Consider the following 27,180-nt stretch of genomic DNA (forward strand, 5'->3'; position numbering starts at 1 on the left):
TACCTTTTCAGCTTCTAGTCTATGTCAAGACATGGATATTAAATTGTCATATTAGAATGACCTTGCTTGTGAATAGTGTTCTAAAATAATTCTGATATTATTATTATTTTTGATTTATTGTTATTAATTCTTGCCTTTTACTCTTTATACTTTTCACTTTAATTCTCTTGGCTAAGATTACCTGATCAATATCATACATAGTTGCCTTTATTTTTTTTCTACTACTACTATTTACTTCTCTATTATACTTATACTTACTATATATACTTCTCTATTTTCATTCAGTGCCTCATATATCAAAGAAACAGCAGAAACCTCAGAAAAAAACAGCATCAATATCTCATATCTCCCCTGCCTTTTTTGTCTTTTTTTTCTTCAAATTATACAATTACATTTTATGAGGGATATCTCTAAAGTAAAGACCGCCGGGAAATTTCTCTCCTTAAGGTTAGCGAACCTGTGTTGTTCATTGCCACGCTAGTAATGTACACACTGTATTGTTGCCTGAAAGAAACATCTGAAAATGGTGTGAATGGTTTAGAAATAACAGAATTAATGTGCATGATGAAAACATTCAGAAGGCCCTCGATAAACACCAAGGACTTGTTGAAACGCGTCGATGATGAAATCAGAAAAGGTCGCTCAACGATTTCCGACCAGGCCCTTCTTTTTCCTGTTTCAAGATCTGTTATTGGTCGAATTGTTCATGACCATTCAGGCTTCAGAAAGGTTTGTGCACATTGGGTGTCACACATCTTAAATGGAATGTCACAAAAAAATCTAAGTGGATGTGCTTTAGAATTTTTGATATGCTACACAGGAAAAAGGGTTGAGTTCCTTAATACTACTGTTACTGGTGATCAAACATGGATTTCGTATTACACACCAGAGAAAATGGCAGTCAAGTGAATGGCGTCATCCTCAATCACGAACCAGACCAACAAAGGTCAAGCTACAGCCATTTGGACGCAAACTGATGGCCACAGTCTTTTGGGATCGGTTTTGACACATGGAACGACTATAAATGCAGAAGCCTACTGCAAAACACTATGTAAGTTACGGCATGCCATACAAAGTCAGTGACGTGGGCGGCTGACTGATGGTGTTGTTCTGCTGCACGAAAATACATGTCCGCATGTTGTGGGTCCGACACATGATTTACTGAAAACATTTGGATGGGAAATTTACGATCACCCACCAAATAGTCTGGACTTAGCTCCTTCTGATTACCATTTGTTTGGGAATTGAAAAAATTTTTGAGTGGTAAGCAATTCACGGTGACGCTGAACTTAAAAATGCTGTTAATCAGTGGCCAAAAGGACTGGTGGCAGAAGAATATGACGAGGGTATATTGCAGCTGGTGTATCGCTATGATAAATGTCTTAATCCATATGGTGATTATAAAGAAAAGTAGTTTAAGGTATGTATTTTAAGAGAAATAAAAAAATATTTATAAAGTTTTCAGAATAATTTTTTTTACAATGAAACAGTCTTTACTTTAGAGATAACCTCTTGTATTTTATGAAAAGCTACTTGATAAATTTTCCAACTTCTTGGAACACTCTAATGTCCTGCTATTGACAATTCCAAAACTTCTTTCTGGTGCGGATAATTCATTGAATATTGTTAGAGAGAGGGACCTTTTTTCAACATTTATTTCCTGGGGATCAATTTCATGAAATTGAATAAAATAAGGATTAGAGCCACACATTAGTGTGACGAAATAACTTTTTTATTTTTTGAGGGCTCAAAAGCGATTTTATAAAATATTTTAAGTGTCAAACAATAAAATAAATACAATTTCAAATACTCATCTTGAAAGATATTTTTAAAATTTTAATAATAAATAAACAAGACATTTGATGAAATAATTACGCTATTGATTATATTAATAAATCATTTACATTAGTTAAAATATAATAAAATTTTTCACAAGATGTTATAGAATACCAGTATGTACTATATACATGTTCAGAGTGTCCGGGCTAAAGATATCAAAAGCAACAGCTAATATTAAAAGAACCAGTAAATATAATTTAATAAACACAACTTATCAAGTTGTAATGTAGGTTAATCAAGTTCAATGTGTGCATCTTTTGCAGCTAGGTACACGTCTAGATGATAATTTAATTCTTGCCAGGTGTTTAGAAGCATCATCTAGGTGTTTAGAAGTATTATTAGATTAACAGCTTTAACAATTTTGTTTTAAATTATCTAAATCTCAAAATTTTTTTTGGTGCACACAACTTTTAATAAATCCCCAAGCAAAAATGTCCAAAGGAGTGATATCTGGAGATCTAACTAGTCATGCAGTTGGACCTTCTTGTCCAATCCAACATTTGGGGGAAGTGTTGTTGATGAACATGGTAACATCTGGAAAGTGTGGTGGAGCTCCAACTTGTTGGAAACTGAAGCCTGCACGAATCTGACGAACAGTGAAGTTCTCAAGCATGACAAGGTACGTGTGTTCTGCCACAGTGGGTTCCACGAAAAAAAAAAAAAATGGACTGATGATGCCATTTTTGTGCAGCTAAACAGATATTGACTTTTGGTATGCCCCTTTTATTTTGGATTACTATATGGGGGTTTTCCCAAATTTGACAATTGTGTCTGTTAACTTCTCTACACATATGAAAGGTTCCCTCCTAAGTAACAAATCAAGATAATTAGAACTGTTTTCGACACGGTGCATTATTTCTGCAACAAACTGATATCGTAGGTGGCAATCATTTGGTTTAATGTGATGAAGTTGTAACTTGTGCACTCACAAAAGGAGACACTTATGAACAATGTCGTGAACAGTGGATCAAGTAATTTGTAGTTCGTAACTAGCCTGCTTAATTGACTTTCCAGGATTGGCAGTGAATGTGTCATGTACATGATCTACAATCTCATCACAAGCTGAAAATTTTGGATGATTTCCAGTTTTATAAACCATGCATCCCAATTTATCTTTAAGTCGTATCCCGTGACAAACAGACTTGTATGTAGGAGGATTGATATTACATTCAGTTCTTACACACACAGCTGATTAAAACTCTGCTCACCAAAGCATGCACTAATAAACCTTCTGTTGTGGGGTCTACATCTTGATTGACTACTACAGACTACAATTGCAATATGAGTCAGCTTGTCTGCACATGAGTATTCCACTGATTTTGAGAGTATACAGAACAAGTCTTGGGAGATATTTCCAGTTGACTGGGCCTATTTTTAAGAGATTACAATGACTGGTTTTCTTAGGCCATTACTTTTGGATACCCTTAGCCTGGAGCACCCAGTACATAAAATCTTATTATTCTTTTATTTGACATTTTACATGATATATTAAAACAATTCACTTTTTTGTTTGTAGAAAATAGTTTCTTTTATCTAACATTTTACAATCAGCAGATGGTAATGTCTGCAATCACTATTTAAGGGATGAAACAACCAAAACTTTGCAGGGTGAGTGTGAATGTTATCCCTCCCAGAAACAACTAATGTGTCCTTCAGAATTATTATTATAATTTAATTTCAGTTTCAATTGGTTCAATCACATTTTTGCCGTATAATAACTGCAACAACCACCTCCCTGATTATTTCTACAACTAAATAATCTTTTGCATCCTACTGAACGCCTGGTTCTGATGCTAACAAGAATTTGAACTCTTATGTTTACCATCATATTTTTGTAGTTTTGTCAGATTTTTTTTTTTACTACTGACTGATGTATAATATATGAAACTAATAGTCCTATAAGACAGTAGACTATATTTAAATAATCTCTAATAAACAAATAGTCCTTATAAAATTGTGTATTATTTTTTCCAGTGAATGGATTATTCTGATTTTTAAGTAAACAACTCGCAGTTTGCAATTATGTGAAACCAATCACAAATAATTAAATATTAAATACTGGTTATAATACATAATTATTTATAAGCATAAATTAATATTTAAAAAGTTACCAATCCTTTAAAAATTAAATAACTATATGCAAAGAATTCAAACTTACTGTTTCAAGGCAATTAAAATAATGAGCTGCTCTTTTACTAAGATCTGGTATGGCTGGATGAAGCTTCTTTGGAGTACTCTGTGAAGTCTGCCACAGTTGTTTTAAATCACTAACAACCTACAAGTTACAGAATATCATTAATTTAAAATATAAAAATCATAATTAAGTGCATGCAATCAGTTTCCAATGATTTAAAAATAAGAAGAAAATTCATATTTTTTTTTTAAGACATAAAATAAACATAATCAAAGACTGAAAAAATGAGAAATATAAGTTTGGAAATAGGAATTAGAAGAAATCAACAGTATTTTAATAAAAAAATTATAAAAGTCTAAACATGAATGATGATAATTAAATGATGACTGAAGAAGGAAGAATTTATAGGAAAAATAAATAAGTTGCGGACTGAAAAATTAAGAAGAGAAACAAAGCATCTTTACTTTTAAAAGAAAAAGTTCCCAGGTTTGAATCTGGGATGTTTGATTTTTTTTTTAAATAAAAAAAATCAATAAATATCCAAATTCATAAGTATCAAGTTAAAGAGATGATTTAAATATAAGCAAAGAAGTTAATTTGAACACATAAAAGAACAAAAACTGTTTATAAGACTTTGAAAATGATATTACTATTAGTGGGACAAAAAGAGGCAAATGAAAATCAATAAAGAGTGTAAGGAGGATCAAGGAAGTACAACTATTCAGGAAGCAGAGCTGGTTCTAAAAGGACACTCATGAAAAAATTTATTTAAGACGTTATAAATATTGTTCTATAAACTAATTATAAAATTGTGGAAAAAAGTACTCAACAATTAGAATAGAAGATTTATTATTCCAATTTATAAATAGGTAAATACAAAAATATTTTAGCAATTGTAGAGGAAATATGTAAATATCACGGACAGGAATGATGTTTGAGAAACTCCTAAAGAGAACAGAGTGATACAATTACTGATAGGTTTATTAAAGGAAACAGGAATATTTGGATAAATTAAGGTTTGTGCAGATAGAATAAACAATATTAGAAATAGAGAATATGGGTGTAGAAAGAATGGGCTAAAGAACATATAATTTAATTTTTTTAGAGTGATGTACACAATGGCAGTACATGTATGAGGTGTGAATATTAAATAACGAGATCAATGCTGCTACAGAACTGCGCATGTGCCAAATTCATACGATCAACAGCTGGTAGCGTGAAGACTTCTCTTTCGATTGTTGCCACTCCAGTTTCTGTAGACATATTACTCTGACCGTGGCCTTTGTTTGGATAACATCTGATTTTTTTTTTTTTTGCTGAAAAAATGTTAAGTGTTTTATTAGAGCAAAGAATTGTCATGAAACTAGGAAAAACTGCTACTGAAACTTCTCTTTTATTAAAAATAAAACAAAAAAACATATAATTGTATATGGCAATGAATTTTTATCATTTTGTGCGTGGGTTTTTGAGTGGTTTAAGCATTTCCGAGATGGCAGAGAAGATGTTGAAGATGATGTTTGCCTGGGTCGCCCTTCCAAGTCAAAAACAGATAAAAATATTTAAAAAATTGGTAATCTGATCCAATCTGACTGTCGGTTAACTATTCGTGCGATTGCTGAAACTGTAGGAGTCATAAAAGAACGTGTAAGGCAAATTTGATATAACAATTTTAACATGCAAAAAGTGTGCAGAAAATGATACCTAAAGTTCTCACAGACAAACAAAAAGAAGTTCCTGAAAATGTTTGTTCTGACACTTTGAATGCCACTGAAAATGACTCAAACTTCTTGGAAAGAGTGATAACATGTGATGAATCTTGGTTTTTCACTTATAATCCAGAAACTAAGCGTCAATCTGTGCACTGGAAGGTGTGAGCAAATCAAAATTCAAAGCAATGATGATTTTTTTTTTCGATATTCACAAAATTGTGTACCTTCACTGGTTCCTGAAGGTCAAATTATTAATCAGCATTACTACCTTGAGGTTCTTACTCAACTCCGTGAAATAATAAGAAAAAAGAGCTCACAGAAGAAGACTTCCAGCACTGTTTGAAACAATGGAAAATTCGCATGAGGCATATATTGATGGGGGTAATAACTAAATATGTATAAATTTAAAATAAAATATTTTACAGCATTAGTCTCATTATTTAATAGTCACACCTCGTATATCTCTAATGTTCTGAGAGCAATGAATAGGATAAATAAGAAAAAATAAAATAGAACACTGTACAGAAACTGTACAAACAACATCCGTTTGCAGATAACATTTGTTATTTAGGAATAAAAAAAAGAAACAGTTCAAAAGAAGCAAGAAAAATGAAATTTTAATATTTTTAATTAGCAGTGAAAAAATAAATTTCTGATGCAGCTGTATAATAAAGAAAGAAGCATACGGAGTGTAGTAATAATGTTAATTTCATCCCTTACATGCATAAAGAGCATCTACTATGTGGGATACCACTGAAGAATTAAAAAGTTTGTTTAGAGTTTACTATCTACTATGAATCTCTGATTAGAGTAGAATACCAAGAAAAGTTACTATTTCCAATTTAGAAAATACTGAAACACAAATACATATTCCTGTTGTTGTTCAACTTATAAAAGGCAATAAAAAAAATGACACAATAACAATATAACAACAAAAAATAAAGTGTAAAACATCACTAATTATATTTTCCATTTCAGATGAGATTTAAAATGTTTAGAATATCATTGAACACTATGGATTAATTGAAGGAAAGACATTTAAATTGAAAATAAAATTAATGAAACATCTAAAATGGAGATAATGGTTAAGTTAAATTAGATAGGACAGGGGTTTGGATAACCATAGATCAAATTTTTTATTAAAGGAGTCAAAATTCAAAGATAGTATTATGTTAAGATGACATCAAAAGCAGTTTAGTACAAAAGAGATATGCCCCATACAAAAAATACATTGATAGAGTCAAACATAGATTTAAGAATTAGAAAAGTTGTTTAAAAAATACTTATATAAAGTACTGAACTTTGTGGCGATGAAATATAGACAAAATTGCCTAAAAAACATCAGAGGCCTTTGAAATGTGGTGTTATTAATGAATGTTTTTAAAAATGTAGATAGATCAAATTTATTTATTTATAATTTTAATAAAAAAATTATGCAGATTGATAAAATTTGAATGAAGATGCTCTAAGGAAAATCAGAGAAAAAAGAATTCGGCAGTAAACACAGGAATTAGGCTGCTAGGTCATATTAATAACATGTGATTATTTAACTAATTATAATAATTAGTTAAACTAATTAGTATATTATATATTATAGTTAGTATATTAGCATATTATATATACTAATTAGTATAATAATTAGTTAACTAATTTTATTAACTAATCTGGGCATATTAATATGCCCAGATTAGTTAATTAAAGGAAAATTAGAAAATAAAAACTGTATGGGAATAAAAATTTGAATATAAAAAAAAATATTTAGGATGTAATGAATATGTTGAAATTATAGAATTTGTAAAGAATAGACAAAACAAAGAACTGGCTATACCAGGCATGTAACCGACGGTAAAAAAAACATAAAAAAATATATACACTGTATGTACGAAACGTTCCTTAACTATATTAAATAAAAATACAAATTTAAAGATTAACGAATTTACTCACACAGCCCTCTACATAGAACTCTTCTCTAGTTATACACTCATTGAAGTGTCAGTAGAGCCCATCAAATGGTCTGGAGAAATCACTTTGTGGGATCACCCAACTACTCAGTGCAAACTCTTTGGATGGCTGGAATGTCATCGAAAAAGCAGCCTTTCATCTCAACTTCTCAAGTACAAAAAATAGTCTGCTGGAGCCAAGTCAGGTGAATAGGGCGGATGGGATAAGACAGTGATTTGATTTGCAGCATAATAAGATGTTAAAACTGCTGCCATCTGTACCGGGGCATTGTTGTGCAAGAGTCTGCCCAGATCCCGGTACTCAGCCGGATTCGACGAATGCAACAACAATCAGGCATTTCATTACTTCCAAATAGAATTTATAATTCATGGTTTGACCAATTGGGAATTTATGATGAATCAGGTGCACTGAGTCGAAGAATACAATCAGCATCATTTTCATTCTTGATTTTTGCTGCCTGACTTTTGCCTGTCTTTGTGCTTCGGGACTCAATGAAGAGCAGACTGACGCTTCGTTTGTGGATCATACATGAAGCGCCAGCTTTGATCCCCAGTTACAATCATTTGCAAACACTTCAGGTCGCTATCAGCAGTTTCAATGAAGTCTTGAGCACAAGAAAGATGCACCTGTTTTTGTTCTTCGGTCAAGCGTGGAACGAAACAAGGGCACACCTTTCAGTCGTTGATTTTTTCTGTTAGAATTGTACATACTGCATCTTTACCAATGTTTAGCTCTTCAGCTATTCAAGGGTAAGATGAGGCTGTTCGAGCAGGAGCACACACACATTCGCAATGTTTTCATCGTGAACAGCTGTTCGTCATCATTCAATGACCCTCTACCACCTTTAAACCGCTTCCACCATGTGTATGTTGTAGTACGAGTTCCGGCTTCATCACTGAATACTTGCTGTATCACAGAATAAGTTTCAACAAAAGATTTTTGAAGTCGAACACAAAATTATATCGCGATTCTCTGTTCCATGTTGTGAGCATGACAATTGGTCGAATTGGAGTGCACACTTATTAAGGGGGTAATATGTAAATGTTGGTGCGATCAACCTAGAGCTATTCCAAGTGGTTCTCAAAAGTGGAGCTGTAGTGGGAGACTAGAGGTTATACTCAGCTCCCGACGGACCAGACCGGAGGTCCTCTGGGATTTAGTTTATGGTGGCTGCACTCCAATCGCTTAAATTAACGATATTCGTTGTGGTTAGACTGAAATGCTGTCGTGGCATACTTGATGCATCTATACGCACTGGGTGTAGTTTAGGGCTTTTAAGTTGTGACAGGCGCGGGGTCTTCGATCTTCCGCGAGTAGGTTTCTAGATTAGTTCTTGAGGGCTACGTGGTAGCATTAGGTGTCAGATGTCTTTTTCAGAAGGCAATACAAAATCTACTATTGGGATGAATTTATTGATGTAGATGTCCCTCGGGGCATCTGCATTGGTGGCAACTCATGAGGCCAGATGAACACTGTGGAATGTGATCAGTTTGAGGACAAGAAGATGTCCTCCGTTAAAGCCATTGCTGGCAAGGAACGGAGGGGGTGGTGTAGCAACCTGACACACTATGAGGCGGGATCTTCTCCCCTTGGGAGGGATCGAGATGTTCCATGTTGTGAGCACGCACAAGGTCACACAAACACAATCTATGCAGCCAAATACAACTCGAGACTGGAGTGAAGAAACGTAATGAAATTTTGCACACACACTCGTCAAGACATCGTACTACACAGTTTATTGGTTGTCTGAGAGATGGCGCTACTTGTATCAACTACAGAAATTTAGTTTGGGAACTTTTCAGATCTACTGTGTATATATATCATTAAAATTTATACTATGATAATAAAGTATTTTCAAGACAACAATTTTTACATGTAAAACAAATTTAATAAACACACAACTACAAAAACAGGCTATATTCTAAAAACTAAGTTCTACTTGTATGTTTATATATAAATATATATATATATATGTAGAAAATGTTTTTGCATACAAATTGTTTACATTACTTCAATACATCCATGAGCTTTATTGTTTTCAAGGAGCTTTATTTTAAGTGCCAAGAAGCAGCCACACCATTATTTTGGTAAAAGTAGTTTGGTGCAATGTCCAAGCTTTAGAGGATGGTCAAAAATTTCCAACTTTAATTGCTCAAGTAAAGCCCTAGTGCTACAGGTTGAGGATGTGCACTATCATGAAGTACAATCTTTGTTAGTACACTGTACAATTTATTGAACTCTCCTTCTTCTTTAGTGTTTAAAAATAAACTTCTACTGTGGTTCCAAGTCCATGAATTCTATCAGAAAATTCCTCTGTGATTTTAAATCACTGTAATTTTTATTTTTTAGTTAGTCTGCTCTCTGAATTTCTGGCACCAATGTTTTGCAATGCTATTACTCAATTACTACCATAAGAATCACACAATCATGAATGGATTCTTGACAAACTGTCTCTTTCCAAAGAAAGAAAAAAATAATCAAGCCAGGTAACATAGTTGGTACATGAAAATGTTGTTTCATGACTAGTTACCATATCTGATCACTGAAACATAGCAGATGTGGCCAGCAATCTGAGATTAAAGGTTGCTGGTGGTTGTGCACATGCATCAAGCTACTATTGACCAACTTGTTTTGTATAAAAACCAATTGTAATTTAATTTTGGAACAGCCTCATGTAAGTGTTCATAAAACAATCGTTATTAAAACAATAACAACAGAAACAATACGGAACAATAACAATAAGAAATATTTTTTTATAATTAAAAAACTAATAAATAATATTTTTTACAATGAAAATTCAATATTACCTTAGCAGTAGAGTCCATTAGTTTAGAAAGTGCAGTAGTAATATTGGAATTAGCTAACTTAAGTTCTTCAGACAAATCAGTTCTATCACACTCTTTACTAAATTTTGAAACATATGCACCAAACATTTCTGTAAAAGTAATAACAAAGAAAAAACTTCACATAACAAATTATTAATATAATCAGTGCAACTGAAGTGTCAAATACATTAGGAATGATTTCTATTCTATATTGCTACTGCATAAGCTACGGTATGTCTAGTAATATCTAGACATTTAAATCTATGGTGTAGTATCAGACTTCTGTCAGTTACAGATAATTTTATGGTCGAAACTTATGCATGAGCAATAACAGTACATAAATGTAACTTAATATATTTGTATAACATAATTACTACAAGCACATTATATGGGCAGCAGCACATGAACAAAGAAAGAAAAGATTTATAATGAAATGTTAAAATTCTAATCACTTGGGTTGTATAATGAAATTAATTTTGAAAATAAATGTAATTTTATATTAAGATAAGTATTTTTTAACATTAAAAAAAATGTTACACTTATGTCAGAGAAAATTGTTTAACATGCATCTAATAACAAAAATTGAAAATAAAATATTAATTAAATGTAACTTACCTTTGGTATCTTCATGGACTGAATTAAAGATATCAATCAATTCTTGTTCATGTCTTTGATGCATGCACTGGGATGGCTTCTGGAAACTTTCTAGAATAATTAATATAAAACATTAGTTATCCACTTTATTTCACATAAAAAAATTATTAAAGTCACTTTAACTGAGTCAAGTAATTTACATGTAAATTATGTTCAGTTAGTTATCAATCTTACTTACTATGTTATTAAGAAACTCATGAATAGTTCAGTAAAGGCAACCTGTCTTTCTGTGATAACTTCTTGTAGTTTCTAGTAAAGAAAGTTATAAATAGAGACCGGATTATATGCAACATAAAATGCTTGAAATATGCATGAAAAGTGTCAAAATATGCAACTTTAAATAATAAAAAAAATAGTAATTTTTAGTTTTTTATTTCAAAATCAGCATAAAATTAGTAAGTAGTTGAATAACATATCGATAAATTCGATAACTGAAATTATTTAACATTTTGTTAGTTTTGTAAATAAAAACAATCAGGTACTGTTCCAAATGTTTGGTAGTAAGATTGTGTTTTTGATCACTCAAAATATTTTTATAAGTAGAAATGGATCGCTCCACATCCACTGAGGTAACTGAGCAGTATTTTAATTTGAGTGCTATGTTACAGCACTTATTGTTTCTGGCAAAAGTTCACCCGTCCCATTAATAAAACCATCAATTTGTGACAAAGGTTCAAAGCCTGGATTATTGTTCAAAATGTTTTCAAATTTTCGTTTAAGTTTACTCGGGAATACCATAGTGAAGTTCATTTGGCGAATTTTATTCATTAACTGAATAAATTCAGGCAACGCTAAACCTTGAACTTCAAGCTTTTTAATACTCGCAAGTATTGGGAAAAATGAGTGCTAATCACAGCTATATTTTTTTAATACTAGAATCATTAAATGCTTCCTTGGACTGACAAACTGCCATAGCTTCTGCACTATCAAAGTCGTTTGCTACACCTTTGATAGCCTCAAAATGTTCATTGTAAAATAATACAGCTTCAATCCATGTTCCCCAAGTAACCACTGGTTCAGGAGGTAAAGCCACATTTGGCAATTTTTCTTTATAGGCCTTATTGCGAGCAGGTGCCTTAAGAAACACTTTCTTTGTTGATGAAATCAGTTTACTTACATTCCAAAATGCAGATAGTACTTCAGTGAGTCAATGTACTCCATGAGCAAGCACGTCACGTGAATCAAATTGGGATAAAATACTTTTAGGGCTTTGGCTGCCTTGATCATATAGGGAGCAGCATCTGAGAAAAACATAAACACTCTTTCATCTGCAGAAGATACAGGAAATATTTTTTCAATACCCTCATTCACAAATCTGGCAATCGTAGAATGATTTGTCTTTTCAAGGTCTTTGCAGGCCACCAAATAGAAAGAAGAATGCTCTAGTTTTAATGCATCGAAAATTAAATTCGCAATGTAACTGTTGGTAGTTATGTCAGATGAAATCCAAATAATGCTATCCTTGAGTTCATTGCATATTTCTTCCAGAACATGTACGTAAATTGTCGATATGTAATTTTTACGCAATGTTGATTCATCTGGTGTATTTGACTCAAAAAATATTTTCATAGAAAATCTTTGAAGGTAGGATTTGTAAGTTTGTGAAGAGGAATATTACATGTAAGCAATGCTTCACATAAATCCATGCTAAAGAGGTTTTTTTGTTTACCTTTGGAAGTAAAATCTCTGCTACTTGCCACTGTTATAAATTGTTGTCGTGGGCCTTTCTTTTGCAATCCTGCGATATGAAGACTTATTTTGACTGGTTTATCTTGCTGGTTTATTTGAAACTTTATTGAGCATGAAATATTTTTCTTGCAAACTCAACAATATAAAACACTTCCATTATATGTAAATGTTCCAGGATAGTCAGCTATCCACGAACAGACACTTTTTTTTCGGGAGGCACAGTACACATTAAACTTTGCACAAATAAATAAAAAACTAAACTGATGCAATGAGCGCATCAACAATAACATGTGTAATTTAATTGCTTAGTGGGAGAAGTGCTGCAGCAGAGGTGCGCTACGCAGAATGGTATCGTCCGTCCTTGTCTAGCGTAAATCTGTGTTTTACTTGGCCTCATAATAATATTATCCTACCAAAACAATAGATGTGCGACTGCTAAGATCGCTCTAAGACCGGTGTGGCTAATAGGTTTGGCCAGTTACAATGTTAAGGTTTCATTTATTAACTAGGAACCCTACCAAAAAATATTGTAAATATAGTGAAAATATGCATCATCACTAAATTTTAAGGAAAATATGCAATAACTGGTGAGAATGGGCTTAATATGCAAATGCATATAATCTGGTCTCTAGTTATAAAGAATGATGCACAAACTCTTGGGAGAACCTAAATAAAATAAATGTTTTATTAGTTAATACTGATGCTGATGAATTGTGTCTACAGATTCCTGATGTCCATCGGGATCAATTTTCACACACCCTTGAAGATAACCAAAGAATAAAGGCATATCATTCCTAATAAATTCAATTAAAAAAAAAAACTGGTACTATGTTAGCTTCTAAGGACTAGCAGTTCCTTTGTAGGTTGATTCACTTTGTACCTTATCTTTGATCCTTTCTTCCTTGTTCAAGTAACTTAAGAATTAAATTAGCTACTGGACTGGATTCATGTAATCTGCTTCTCATCCAGAGGTACACTATTAGCTTCACAAAGAAAAATATCCACTTCCTATACCTCTACTAATGAAAAACAAAAACATTTGTAAACATTCGAGTGATACCAAATCAAATATGGGCAGCTTACTTAGTTCACTCTAATTCTAAATAATGTGCCAACTGAAATCTAAAATATCTAATGACAAAATACATCTTTCAAAAACATAATGTAAAACACCAAATTTTATAGTATATATGTGATCTGTTCAAAAATTATCTGAGCATTTTTTTTCAATATATAAATTTTTGAATGTGAGCGATAAAATACGATAACAGTGAAGCAATAATGCCTAGTGAACATGTCATTTTTTTTTAACCTCATAAACCTTATCATTTGTAGTCAAGCAGCCATTGTGTGAGTAAGTATAAAAGATGCTTGTCATATCTTTATTTTGTGCACAATGACAAAACATGCTGAACAACATTACAGAATCAATTCTGTCAAAAGCTTGGTGATACCCAAATCAAAATAATTTGTAAGATTAAGCAATCTCTAGGGAGCAAACTATAGATACAGTTTATATTGTGTAATTCCGACATATAATAATATGAATATAAAGTGAAAATACTAAAAATATATAATAATATATCTTAAGTGATATAGCTATTTTCAAAATGGGTGAACTTCACTTGGGATTGATCACATACTGGTAGGTCGTTAACATGACAACATCCAAATGTCATTAACAATGCATGTAATTTGATAATGAAATATTGTTTGCTGAATATCCAAGGTATTGCAAATGAATTGGAATTAATGATGATTCCATACACAAGATTCTAATGGATCATTTGGGTATGTACAGAGTGGCAGGAAAATCTGTGCTAGAGCTGCTTTTGTTTGAAATGAAGGAAATTATTGATATTGCACAGGACATACTAGAGTGCAACAATGATGATACTAACCTCCTGAGCATGGTAATCGGTAATGACTTTTGGGTGTACAGGTCAGTGATTACAGTGAAAGTCACCTTCATTCGTAAGGCTAAAGGAAGCATAACAAGTGAGAGGCAAAGTGAAAGTGATACCGACCTTTTTTTAAAAAGGATTTGTCCATCATAAATATCAGAATGCTGAACTGTTTACACATTGGTCCTGTGTCATATTGGTAATCCATTTGGGTACAAAAGATGAGATTTATACGAAACATGCAAGTGACATTTGCATCAAAATTGCATACCCATCTACTTGTCATGTCTAATCAGGAATTCTTGGTCAAGCAGAGAATTCTTCACATTTGCCAGGCTTCTTACTCATACATGGTTCCTTGTGATTTCCAGTTATTCTCCATGCTGAAGATACTGTGAAGGATCCAGTTGAAAGCTGGGAGAACATGATGATAAATGAGGTAACATAGCTCATAGCCAATCTAAAAGAGGACTATGAAATATCTACTCGGTTAAGTGTGTGGAGCACAAGGACCCAGTTACAGTGTAGGAACCAGTTCTAGATGGACTACAACTGGAAGTCAATAAGTACTATTTTCTTTTTACAGTTTTTGGTTGGATACTCCTTAAACAGACCTAACAATAAGGTAAACAAAGTACAATCCTTTATCTTTATAAACAGTATCTTTTTATGTACATCTATATTATAATAATAATAACAACAAACTTTAACAATACTGACTTTGTTTAGATGCCAATGTTACAACAGAATTGAGTTGAACAATGTGGCTTACAAATTGGCTAGTTCTCGCAACTACATCTTGTGTACATAACCTAACTTCTTCATCCATTGACTGACCATCTTCATCTTCTAAGCTGAAAACATTGTTACATACATACAAAAATTTAAATCTCAACTTTGCAAAAAATAATAATAAAACATGTACTAACATAATTGTAATATAAATTTAACACAAGTATGTTAACAACCTTAATTTTATATACAATTGAAATCAAATACATCATGAAAACACATGAAGAACTGAAAACTACACTTCCTTTTTATTAATGTGCAGCAATTTACAGTGTGGTAAAACTGGTATACATCCACAAAAATCTGAGTACTAAGAGTTTATTAGTTGATTGAAGGATAGCTATTTGACTTAGTGCAAATCAATGCTGAACAGATAACTCCAAACAATTTTTGTTTTGAAAGTATTTTGTTTCAGGTTTTTAACATTAATAATACAAATTTTGTCATAGTGAAAGCCTGTCAAATTGAATAACACCAACTAAAGTTTTTTTCTTTTTTTGCTACATCAAAATAATAAAAAATTATTTATTTATATCTGGAACAAATAGGAGAAATTTATCTGGTGAACTGAATCTAAACAAACTTCACAGCTTCATTTATCATCAAATCACACCTCACTATATTATATTTAGAGTTGTAACTCAGGGCCTAGTCCCATCACAGGTGACCCCTTGACAGTCAATCATGAAAGGTCTTTTAAGGAATACTCCATCAGCTGAACCAAGCAACATCAGCGTTCAGAGAAGACAACATTCAGATATGGTGGGCTGCCTTTTAGAAGATAACATGCAATCAGAAGCACAGGAATGCCTCAACACTACACATACGAACAAGAAAAATACACAGTCCAAAATCAAACTAAAGCAAATCATCTACATTTCCAAACACAATGTGAACTCACTCATACAGGTAGGTAAACCAAAAATAATAACTGGACTAATGAACAACTACAAAATTCTCATCATGAGTCTGCAAGAAATAAGAAAAACCAACCAGGACACCATGGAATCTCAAAGATATAGGCTCTACAAAGGTATACCTGGGAAGAGAGTGATGAAAAATGTCCCACAGTTTGGAACAGGCTTTTTAGTCAGCCTCAAAATAATAAACTCCATACAAGAATTCAAGTTGTGATCCCCAAGAATCTCAACATTCACCCTAAAAGCATCTAATAAAATCTGCACTATATAAATGCACATGCACCCACTAATAATAAAAAAACTCTCCAAAAGACCGTGAAGAAACAAAAAAGTTCTGGGATCTATTCGACCTGTCTATTTAATAACATCTCCAAAAACCATGTTAAAAAATTAATCAGAGACTTCAATGCTCAACTAGGTAGAAATAGAACATATTGTGACACCATTGGAAAATGACCTGCCAAAAAGAAAACAAACAAAAACAGACAGACTCATCGATGTCTGCAGAAACCATAACCTAATCTTGAAACCGACATATTTCAATAGGACACCCTACTAATAAAGAATAAAAACAGTAGACTAGCCCACAACAATAAAGACAAGGCAGAAATCCTAGGTAAATATTTCAACAAACTCCTAAATTACAAAGAACTGACAGAACTCCTAAACACCAACACCACCACCAGACAACTTCAACCCTCCCACAATAAAAGAAGTCTACCAAGCAGTGGGTGAGATGAAGAATTACAAAGCAGAAGGAGAAGATCAGACTAGAGATCTGGAAACACGCAGGTAGATCAGCAAAAATTGCTCTTCACTAACAGCGTCAACATCTGGATCAAAGAACTACCAGAACACTGGACAACAGCCCTCATACATCCGCTACACAAAAAAGGGGACAAAACAGACCCTAACAATTATACGGGAATCTCACTCCTAGACACAACATACAAAATTCTTTCGAGAATATCTTCAACAGGATTGGATCGCAACTCAAGAAAGAACTAGTAGAATAACAGGAATGTTTCAGACCCTGGAGACCAGATCATGAGTCTCAATCTAATAATGGATTACAACAGGAAAAGAAACAGATACATAGTGATAACATTAGTAGATTTCAAGAAAGCTTATGACAGCATCTACAGAGAATTCCTACTAAAAATTCTAAGACACTTCAGACTACATACCAAATTAATAAACATGATAAAATTGAAATTCATAAACACCAATTCAAAGGCGAGCTCTTGGAACCATTTGAGATCAAGAGGACTACGTCAAGGCGATGGGCTCTTACCACTATTATTCAACTGCACTCTTGATATGGTAATAAGGGAATAGCTCAAAAAATGCCCCCAAAAGTAAAAATAGGCCGAAAAATCAAAACAAACTGTCTTGGTTTTGTTGATGACTTGGCACTGCTAGCAAATGAATCGACAAAGTTAAATCACAATTATTAGAACTTCAAAACACTGCAACTAAAATTGGCCTCACAATATCATTTGAAAAGACAGAAATTATGCCCCAAAAACCAACACAATTAAAAAAAGTAAACATAAATGGTAATAAAATCAAAATAGTAACCCAATTTAAATACCTAACAAACAACCTAAGAGAAATAATAACAAACAAGCTAAGCGAAAAAATATCAATCTAAATAAGAAAAAATAAACTAGCTAAAGCTCAAAAATTAACCTGGTACACTTACGATAAAAAATGCCAATCAAAAAATTCAAAAATAAGACAACACAATTATAATACCAGAAGCCACTTATGTAGCAGAAACACTCTTCCACCTGAACAAACAATCAAAGACAGACAGACGCCAGAAAAAAATTGAAATAAGAATTGGAAGAACCTGCATCAATAAAAAGTACCAAAAAGAGGGGCAGTGGTGGATTGTGCCCAACAAACTCATATACAAAGAGTTAGAACCCATCACTGATACCATGTGTAAGAGAAGACTAGGATTCTTTGGACATATCATGAGGATGCAAGAATTAAGACTTCTGAAACAGCTTGTACAATACAATCTCAACTCAAAAAACACCAAGACAGGATGCAGATGGATCGGAGAAATATGAGAGGATTTGAAGGAAATTTGCCTTATCCCAGAAGACACCACAGATAAAATAAAATTAAAGAAGAAAATGAGGAACAAAAACACTCATTTTACACTCACAAGAAAAAATCTGATGTGGATACCACATGACTTCCTTGTACGCCTATTAAATTACATATAAACATTTTTTTTTTAAATGAAAAGTAAATAAAATTTTATTTCATTAATAACTCATGATATTTTTTCATATTGGTTTTTTTTTTATTAATTGAATTATTACTCAGTGTAAATGTTTTTTTTAAAATCACAGGTTAATAATTATTAATAAATCAATATATTTAAATTTTAAAAAAAGTTATAAAAAGGAGATGAAGTCAGATTCCAATTTTTTGGATTTTGGGCTTTTTTGGACATTTACATCGATTACAATCAAAAGTGGAGGTACACAGCTGGATGTTACAACAGTCCTAAATCCAAAATTTCAACATCCTATGGCTAATCATTTTTGAGTTATGCGAGATACATGTCAGGGGAGTTATGCGAGATTCATAATGGGGGTTATGTGATATATGTACAGACGTACATACAGATGTCACCCCAAAATGGATGGGTACAGACATCACTAATCAAAATGGATATTTCCATTGAAATCTAAAAACCTAAATTTTTTGTGACGACATAAATAACTCACACACGAACATTTTCAACAGTAGAAAGGGCAAAAAGATCAGAATGTATGAAAAAGTACTGGGAGAATCGCAAGGCCCAAACAGTTCCATCAAAGAGACTTGGATATTGGACTGATTAAAGTGATCCTATGTGGTCATAAAAGATAATAATAAATATGTAGTTTTATCTAAAACAAAAATTCCACCTTTATCAAATTAATAAAATAATTTAATACTTATAAATAACATAAAGAACACCTTTCAAAAAATCAGTGCATCTAAATAATTGTTCTAATGCATTAACCATAAAAGTTACATTACCTCATTAATTAATTACATGAGGTTAGTGCTACTCAGATGGTGCTTCAATTAAGACTAATGGCTGCAATTTAAAAGACTCATAAACTGTAAAAGACAAACTAAATTATAAAGATTTAAAAAACTCCAGAACACAAATTCATTTTGCATAAAATCAATTAATTAATTAACTTTGCAAGTCAAAATGATTGATCAATATCTGTAGACAACTGATGTACATAACACAACTGTTATGTAAACATTAGATAAATGACTAATACTAGTTAGTTTGATCACTCTTAGTTTTTATTTCATCAGCTTAGCTTGACATGCTGATCAGCTTAGTTTGTCACACTACGTTAATGAAACAATCTGCATGACTATGCAATTGAACAAACAATTAGCATAACAGCTACATGCAAATGAAATGGTTTTACTTTACTAGCTATTATAGAATAAAATAGAGGCTATCATGCCAAAATAATCACACACACATACACACACACACACACACACACACAACACACACACACACACACACACACGCACGCACACACACACACGCGCACACACACACACACACACACACACACACACACACACACACACACACACACACACACACACACACACACACACACACACACACACACACACACACACACACACACACACACACACACACACTATAAACTATTATAGTACTATAGGCTCATACAAACTATAAAAAAACATATAAATTTGTAGACTGTATACCATCTATCTTAGATTATATTATACTCAGATCTACTACTTAAAGAATATTATACAGTAAAATCTCCTTATTTGTGGAGGATAGAGACTGTAAAAATGCTGTGAATACAGAAAAATGAATATATAGAACAGAACTAATACTCATTTAAGAAAGAATGGTTAGGTTCTATGTAAAATTAAAAAAAAAATCATGCATACTTACTTATAGCGATGTTATTTATGAAATACAGACGGCAAAATTAATAATAAGTACTGGTTTAGTGCAGTATATAGGTACAGTACACAAAAATAATTTAACAAAATACAATATATTTACTAATTACTTGTAAGCACTTTCCGAACTGTTTGATTTAAAACTCTTTCATTGATACCAGTTGAAGACATTTTTACAGTAATTCCATCCCTTACACTCCAAAAAATAATTTAAATAAAAAAATAAATTTTTTAAAGTTTAAAAATAAAAACCATGCAAAAACACAAAGTAGGCATACTATTCTGAATATACATTAAAATAGATTAACAAACACATTCGGAAAGATCAACAATACTGTACGAATAAAAACACTTCCTACTTATTTACAACAAGCACACAGTAATAACTGTTACACAATTGACACTTCTGCTCAAATGAATTACTTTGCAGTATGTACTGAACTGCCATAATCTGTAACTCTAAACGTGCAATGTTGACAATTTGTTTATTTATGCAGGTGACTAATATTAAACCCACCGGGTTGGTCTAGTGGTTAACGCGTCTTCCCAAATCAGATGATTTGGAAGTCGAGAGTTACAGCGTTCAAGTCCTAGTAAAGCCAGTTATTTTTACACGGATTTGAATATTAGATCGTGGATACCGGTGTTCTTTGGTGGTTGGGTTTCAATTAACCACACATCTCAGGAATGGTCGAACTGAGAATGTACAAGACTACACTTCATTTACACTCATACATATCATCCTCATTCATCCTCTGAAGAATTATCTAATCGGTAGTTACCGGAGGCTAAACAGGAAAAAGAAGGTGACTAATATCCTATCTGTCATTGAAAAGCAAATGCAACGGAGAAATTTCTCCACTTTATCTTTAAAAACAAATACAGTACTATGCAGTATAGTACATACACTACCACAGTGTATATTCTGTATTAAATTATTATTTTTTTAATGTGCTATAATAATTTTATTTTTTAATATCACTACATAATGTAATAAACGTGAATACAGAAAATTTTAGCCGTGAATATAGAATAGACATCGCAAGATATTTCACTGCGAATGAAATCGCAAATACCGGAAAGTGAGAATAAAGAGATTTCACTGTACCTAACTGCTTTCATATTTGGTTACGTAATGTACTTATGGTCAAGTAATTTTTATTTGTTATGTAATGTTAACAAGCTGTTTGCACACCATGCCTTATAAACTCTTTGTTAAACTTTCCAAATTTTGTATGTAAGAGTTGAACCTGTTAATTTTGTATAAATAAATATAAATATATATATATACATAAGCATTCTGATTTACGAGACTACAATACTTAAGAGATTGTTAAAAACCACATACATAATAAGTTTGGGGGGTGTGTAGCATGGCTTCTATTTAACTTAATAGCTCAGCAAGGAGTTAATGTAAAGGTTTAAAATTTATAAAAAGAGTTCTATATTTGGAGTAATATATCATTAAATTTTTTAAATCTGTCCGGGGGTAGGATGATACAGAAGGGTATCATTGTCACATGCTATTAAAAATGTCTAAAAGGTCAGATTTCTCACACCTATTTATTGCCTTTGCAACATAATTAATATTTTATTTATTTTAAATAAATTAAACAAATAAGTTAAAATTAATAGAAAGTCTGATAAGAAATGAAAAAAACACAATAGTAACAATAATAACATAATAAAAATAATAAGAAATCTCTAAAATTAACCAATTCCTGTTGGGCTAAAATTAATACCTGTAATCTGAATAATCAGTAAAATACGAAAAATATTAAATTTTCTGTTACCCATTACAAAATTAACTCCTACACAATTATAGTGAAATACATGGAAACATAATGAATATATTAGAATCACCGTACCAACATTCTGATATGTAAACAAGTTACTTATTTTTTAATCAAGCAATATCTCCTTAGTGAGTCTGACGGCTCTTGAGTCAGGTTTTTCCTTTTCAAACAGTTTTCCTTCTTTTACCCAAACATATATAAGATCGTTTTGTTTTTTAAGTTCCCTGGCTCTACTTAGGATGATTTTGTTCAGTTGCATAGTGATATATATAGTTCCTTGAGGAAGCCGTGCATTGAAATCAGAAAATTTAAGAGATCGCTTTTCTTTTGCAGCAGCTAACCATTTAATCTTTGTATATCTGTGGACAAATTTGGATGTAATAGGCTTAATTTTACCTTTGCTTGTAGGTATCCTATGGGCTATCGATACTTCACTGCTGCTGAACAGTATATTTATTGCCTTGATCACATTCTCCAAAACTTTACAGACATCTTCGTTTTGTGTTTCCAGAACACCATTAATTTCTAGGTTGTTGATTTGCAAGTACTGTTGTAATTCATTTAACCTTCTCCCATCACAATGATCCGCGCTTGATTAGTGCTCCATGAAAATATGTTGGTATCTGATTGCCTCCCTTCATAGTCTCTTGTGAAAAAAATGTCAAAAAATTACAGTATATTAAAGAGATTTAACAGATTCTGACAAAAAAACATTAAGATTGGATATTTTTTATGCCTGTAACAAAAAAAAATTGAAACAGTACAAAAATTACGATAATCTAATTGCAGATTTTTTTTGCGCATTTCTACCGCGTTTTTTATTAGCGAAATTTTTTTTTTTTGCCTTGTGTTTATTTAACATAGTTTGCTGATTTTAAAAATAATACTTTCAAGCAAATCGACTGAAAATTGGGCAAAATATGATGAAAAACCCATGTCCTAAATCACAGATTAGTAACATATGTTAGTATAAGTGAAAGTAGATTCAGAAAACTACGTTTTATAAAAATCCCCACCACTCAAAAGGCTATTCAGATTGACAAAAAACAATTTTCACTGTACACTTTTATTCATTACGAATTGTTATGTGTTACATGTTTACCGATATCATTTGTCAGAAAAGATATTTATAGACCTCAAGTAAAAGTGACGTATTTATGATCACAAATTCCTTTTTTTTTGTGTGTGCCGTATAACATAATTTATTATGTTTCAATACATCGATATGTTGCTACAGCTATAAATAATAAATAAATCCATAATCGTCATACCAATTATAATACACAAGTCACACACACACACACAAGCAAATTTCTGAGAAAAAAATGGTCATATTCTTTCTAGTCTAAATAAAACATTTTACATCATATAAACGTCGTTCAAATTGTGTAATAAAACTGTTTCCTTTGTGAATATAAAATAAAATAACTGACTTAGATGTCATAAAAAATTATTTTGTAACAGCGTTTTAAAACTGACGCTGTACATAACCAGTTCCAAGACTAAATGATCTGAAAAGGTTAAATCACTTCAGTATTTCATGTTTTCAATTCTTAGAGATGAGCATTCCTTTTTTTAATGTTTCATTTTCAGTTTTATGTTGATCCAGGAAAGTCTTGATGTTCTTAACTGTTCTACTCGGATGAGTTATTTTTTCATTAAATTCAATAAATCTGGTGTTGATAAATTTCATTATACTTTCCTTTACTGAGATTACAATATCCTAGATTTTTTCCTTTGTCTCCAACTTTTGACCTGGAACCTTTCATGCATAAATCATATTTCCAGGGATTCTGACATGATCTCAGCTTACAAAAGTTTTCAAGAGATTCAAGTTTTGTGTACGTCGGATGGAAGCACGATTGGTAAACGCAGGATTCTATGATTTTGTACAACAATTTCAGTCGTGGAACAATTCGTTGGCTATGAACTGTATACATTAAGTAATGTCAGATAACCTATTATTAATAATCATTTCCTTTATTTACTTTTTAATTTACATTAAATTAATTAAACATTATTTTAAATTATGACATTTAGGTTAATTACACATTTTATAGAATATTAAATATTCTGGCTAGCACAGATATACATTTTCGTGTTCATTCGTTCACATTATAAAGGAAAGTAAAATTAATACCATTAATAATTCTAACAATAATGAAGGTCAACTGGTTCAGTAACAAAAAAGAAGAAAGAAGAAGATGACAGGAGATGTTTACATTAAGCAAGAGGACGAAGAAAACAAATGAATCTTAACAGATTTCTTTTAATGTTCATAAATATTTTATTACACACATTACACGAGTCTTCCATAGCGATTAAAGTAACATTATATAATTTAATGTAATTAATAAACTTTTATTGTAATATGCACTACATTTATTAACATGATTACATAGCCATGACAGGAGACCGCACAGTTACATAGAAAGCATTATCATCTGTCAACTTCAACGTCTCGATAAGAACATTATATGTAAACATTTTTTTTTAATAAACACCACTTGCTCTCCAAAGAAATTGCCTATACATATTTCAGTGAATGCTGGTAATATAACACAATTTCAATTAGTTTGCAAATTCTATTGTAATTTAATGCTTAATTATTAATGTAAAATATGTTTATCATATATCTCTGAACCATCATTACATAAAAATTTGAAATTTGTTAACATACTCCCAATCATGAAACACTGATATTATATTTCTGAAATCCATCAAAGCGATGGAGAGATAGAGAAGTACAATGAATTATATCTTATTGTAAATGTCTGAAAAGTGCTTTACCTGTTTTCTGTCTTTTCAATACAAACAATATTTGTAGAAAAGTTTTCAAAAAATCATCCCCTTCCCAAAATTTCAAATGTATAAATTTGATCCAATGCTGGTTTTTTTTATTAATTCTATTGTGATTCTAGAAAACTTATAATTCAGCTTGAAAATTGAAGCATGAAAAAAATCTAAGCAAGAAAAAACTTGTAATAATATTATCTAGGCTACTCTGAAAGATAATTTTAGTGATATCAAGTAGTACATTAAAAAAAAATTAAATACAATGTTCACTAACTCAAAAAAACAATTTTTTTTTGATAAAAATGTCTTAACATAATGTACTTCCTTTATAATAAAAAATAACCATAATTAATCTAAAAATAAAAAAAATAAATAAACGAAATAATTGTAAATGTAACCTATATATTTATTGTGTAATGGATGAATAGAAAAAAAAACCTAAATAACAGAATAGAAAAAATCTAACTATCAGTAAGATCATGAAGCCAAACTAAACTTGCTGTGGTATTCTGCACTGTATTCCTTTCAGTAAAGTACGTGTGAACATAGATCAAGTATGAAGTCTTTCTTCTCAGTTCTATCGTTTTATGTATACATAGAATGATCCATTATATCAAGATGTAGAACCAATAAAGTTCTATGCTATTCTGAATAGTCTATTTATTATAATTTAAGAATTTTTTTAATATTACAATTCACAGTTATTAGATTTTTATGACAATTTGCAATGGAAAAATAAATCTGAAAATTTTTAACAATATTTCAAGTCAAAGATATGAATTTACAAGGATTATATAATTTTATAATTTGTTCATTATATCTTTACCCTTAAATTCATAAATGTACTTCAAAATAGATAAAAAAAACATTGTCATTGCTAAAGTGAGTATGTAGTATACACATTTAAACATTGTAAAGTGTTTTTACACATGTAAAGTGTGTATGTAGTATATATGTCAAAAAATTACATGTAGTATGCCAAGAATTACTGCTTTTGCCAAAGCCTTAATAAAAATAAATCATACCCATGATATAAACTGTTATTCGAACCTTTTACACTTCTTACTTTTCTATTCAGAAAAAAATTACCACGCTTAAGGAAAAAGTTGAAAAACAACACTATTTTTGCCATTATATACTGACAATATATAAGAGAAACAACTATTGATGTGTAACATTTTAACACTGTTCTAATGGGCTTTTGGTGGATAGATAAAAAAAACGTTACAAGCAGAAAATCATTAAAACTGGTAATGGTAAAAACAAGTTTTAATGCATTTTACTTAATTTTATACCTAGTTTATAGTTCCTAGTTTTTTTAAGAAATTAGAATACAGATACCATACAATATATTCATGTATTAACAACATATTAATAGTGTACACTAACACTATTGTTATAACATAATATGTAAGCAAGTATTTTTAATTTCAATAAATTTGACATTATTGAAATTAAAAATATTTATCAGCAAATGATTCAACAGATTTAACAAAAAATACATACCTTATTCTAAGAAGAGGCATAAGAGTTTCAATATGAGTACAATAACTGGCTAACAAATTTGGAATTTTATTTAAAGCTGTTTTACTATCAGTTCCATCTTCACCAATACCAGAAGCTACTTCTCTGAGACCTTTCTCTAATTCCATTGCCAAATCACCACATTCTTTGAGTAATAAAGAATACTATACAGAAATTAAAAAAAAAAATTATACAATCTGCAAACTTAAAATTAATTTTAAGAATTACAAATTTTATTTACTATTTTTTTATTAGGATCATAATTGTTACAGATGATATTTAGAAAAGTTGGTTGACAAGATTATACCTCGAATAGATGAAAATTTATAAATATCTTGCGGAATCCTACAAAAACAGAATCTTCATTCAAATGTCTGTGCAAAATATTTAACCCAATAACACTCAAGAGATAAACAATTTCTATTATTCCATATGTTTTTCACCTCATCATTTAGCTTAAGACAAAATCCTATTCATTTAAATGTATTACTGTAACTGTGTCAACAAAGTTTTAAAGTGGTCTAGTTAGGTGAGTGAGTAAAGTGGTTAGCGTGAGTGGTAGCATCTTCATCCAGAGGTTCTGGGTTCGAATCTCGGTCAGGCAGAGTATTTTCACAATAATAAAAAAATACAAAAAAACAAAAAA

At 31.3% G+C, this 27,180-nt stretch overlaps 1 protein-coding gene across 3 annotated transcripts in view; it reads right to left on the bottom strand.

Annotated features, from left to right (window-relative positions):
• LOC142325200 (protein phosphatase 1 regulatory subunit 21) overlaps nucleotides 1-27,180 on the bottom strand; it is a 90,122-nt gene that overhangs the window by 22,655 nt on the left and 40,287 nt on the right. For all 3 annotated transcript variants that reach the window (XR_012756502.1, XM_075366638.1, XM_075366637.1), the window contains exons 8-12: nucleotides 26,517-26,698; nucleotides 15,437-15,570; nucleotides 11,085-11,174; nucleotides 10,452-10,579; nucleotides 3,998-4,114 (exon numbers count right to left, since the gene is read on the bottom strand). Coding sequence is in view for 2 of the 3 variants with exons in the window: in XM_075366638.1 (XP_075222753.1) it covers nucleotides 3,998-4,114; nucleotides 10,452-10,579; nucleotides 11,085-11,174; nucleotides 15,437-15,570; nucleotides 26,517-26,698 (651 nt within the window). In the remaining variant the exon portion in view is untranslated. The remainder of the gene's footprint in view (nucleotides 1-3,997; nucleotides 4,115-10,451; nucleotides 10,580-11,084; nucleotides 11,175-15,436; nucleotides 15,571-26,516; nucleotides 26,699-27,180) is intronic.

This window comes from Lycorma delicatula, chromosome 5, assembly GCF_047948215.1.
Source record: "Lycorma delicatula isolate Av1 chromosome 5, ASM4794821v1, whole genome shotgun sequence".
In the NCBI taxonomy this organism is placed as follows: Eukaryota; Metazoa; Arthropoda; class Insecta; order Hemiptera; family Fulgoridae; genus Lycorma; species Lycorma delicatula.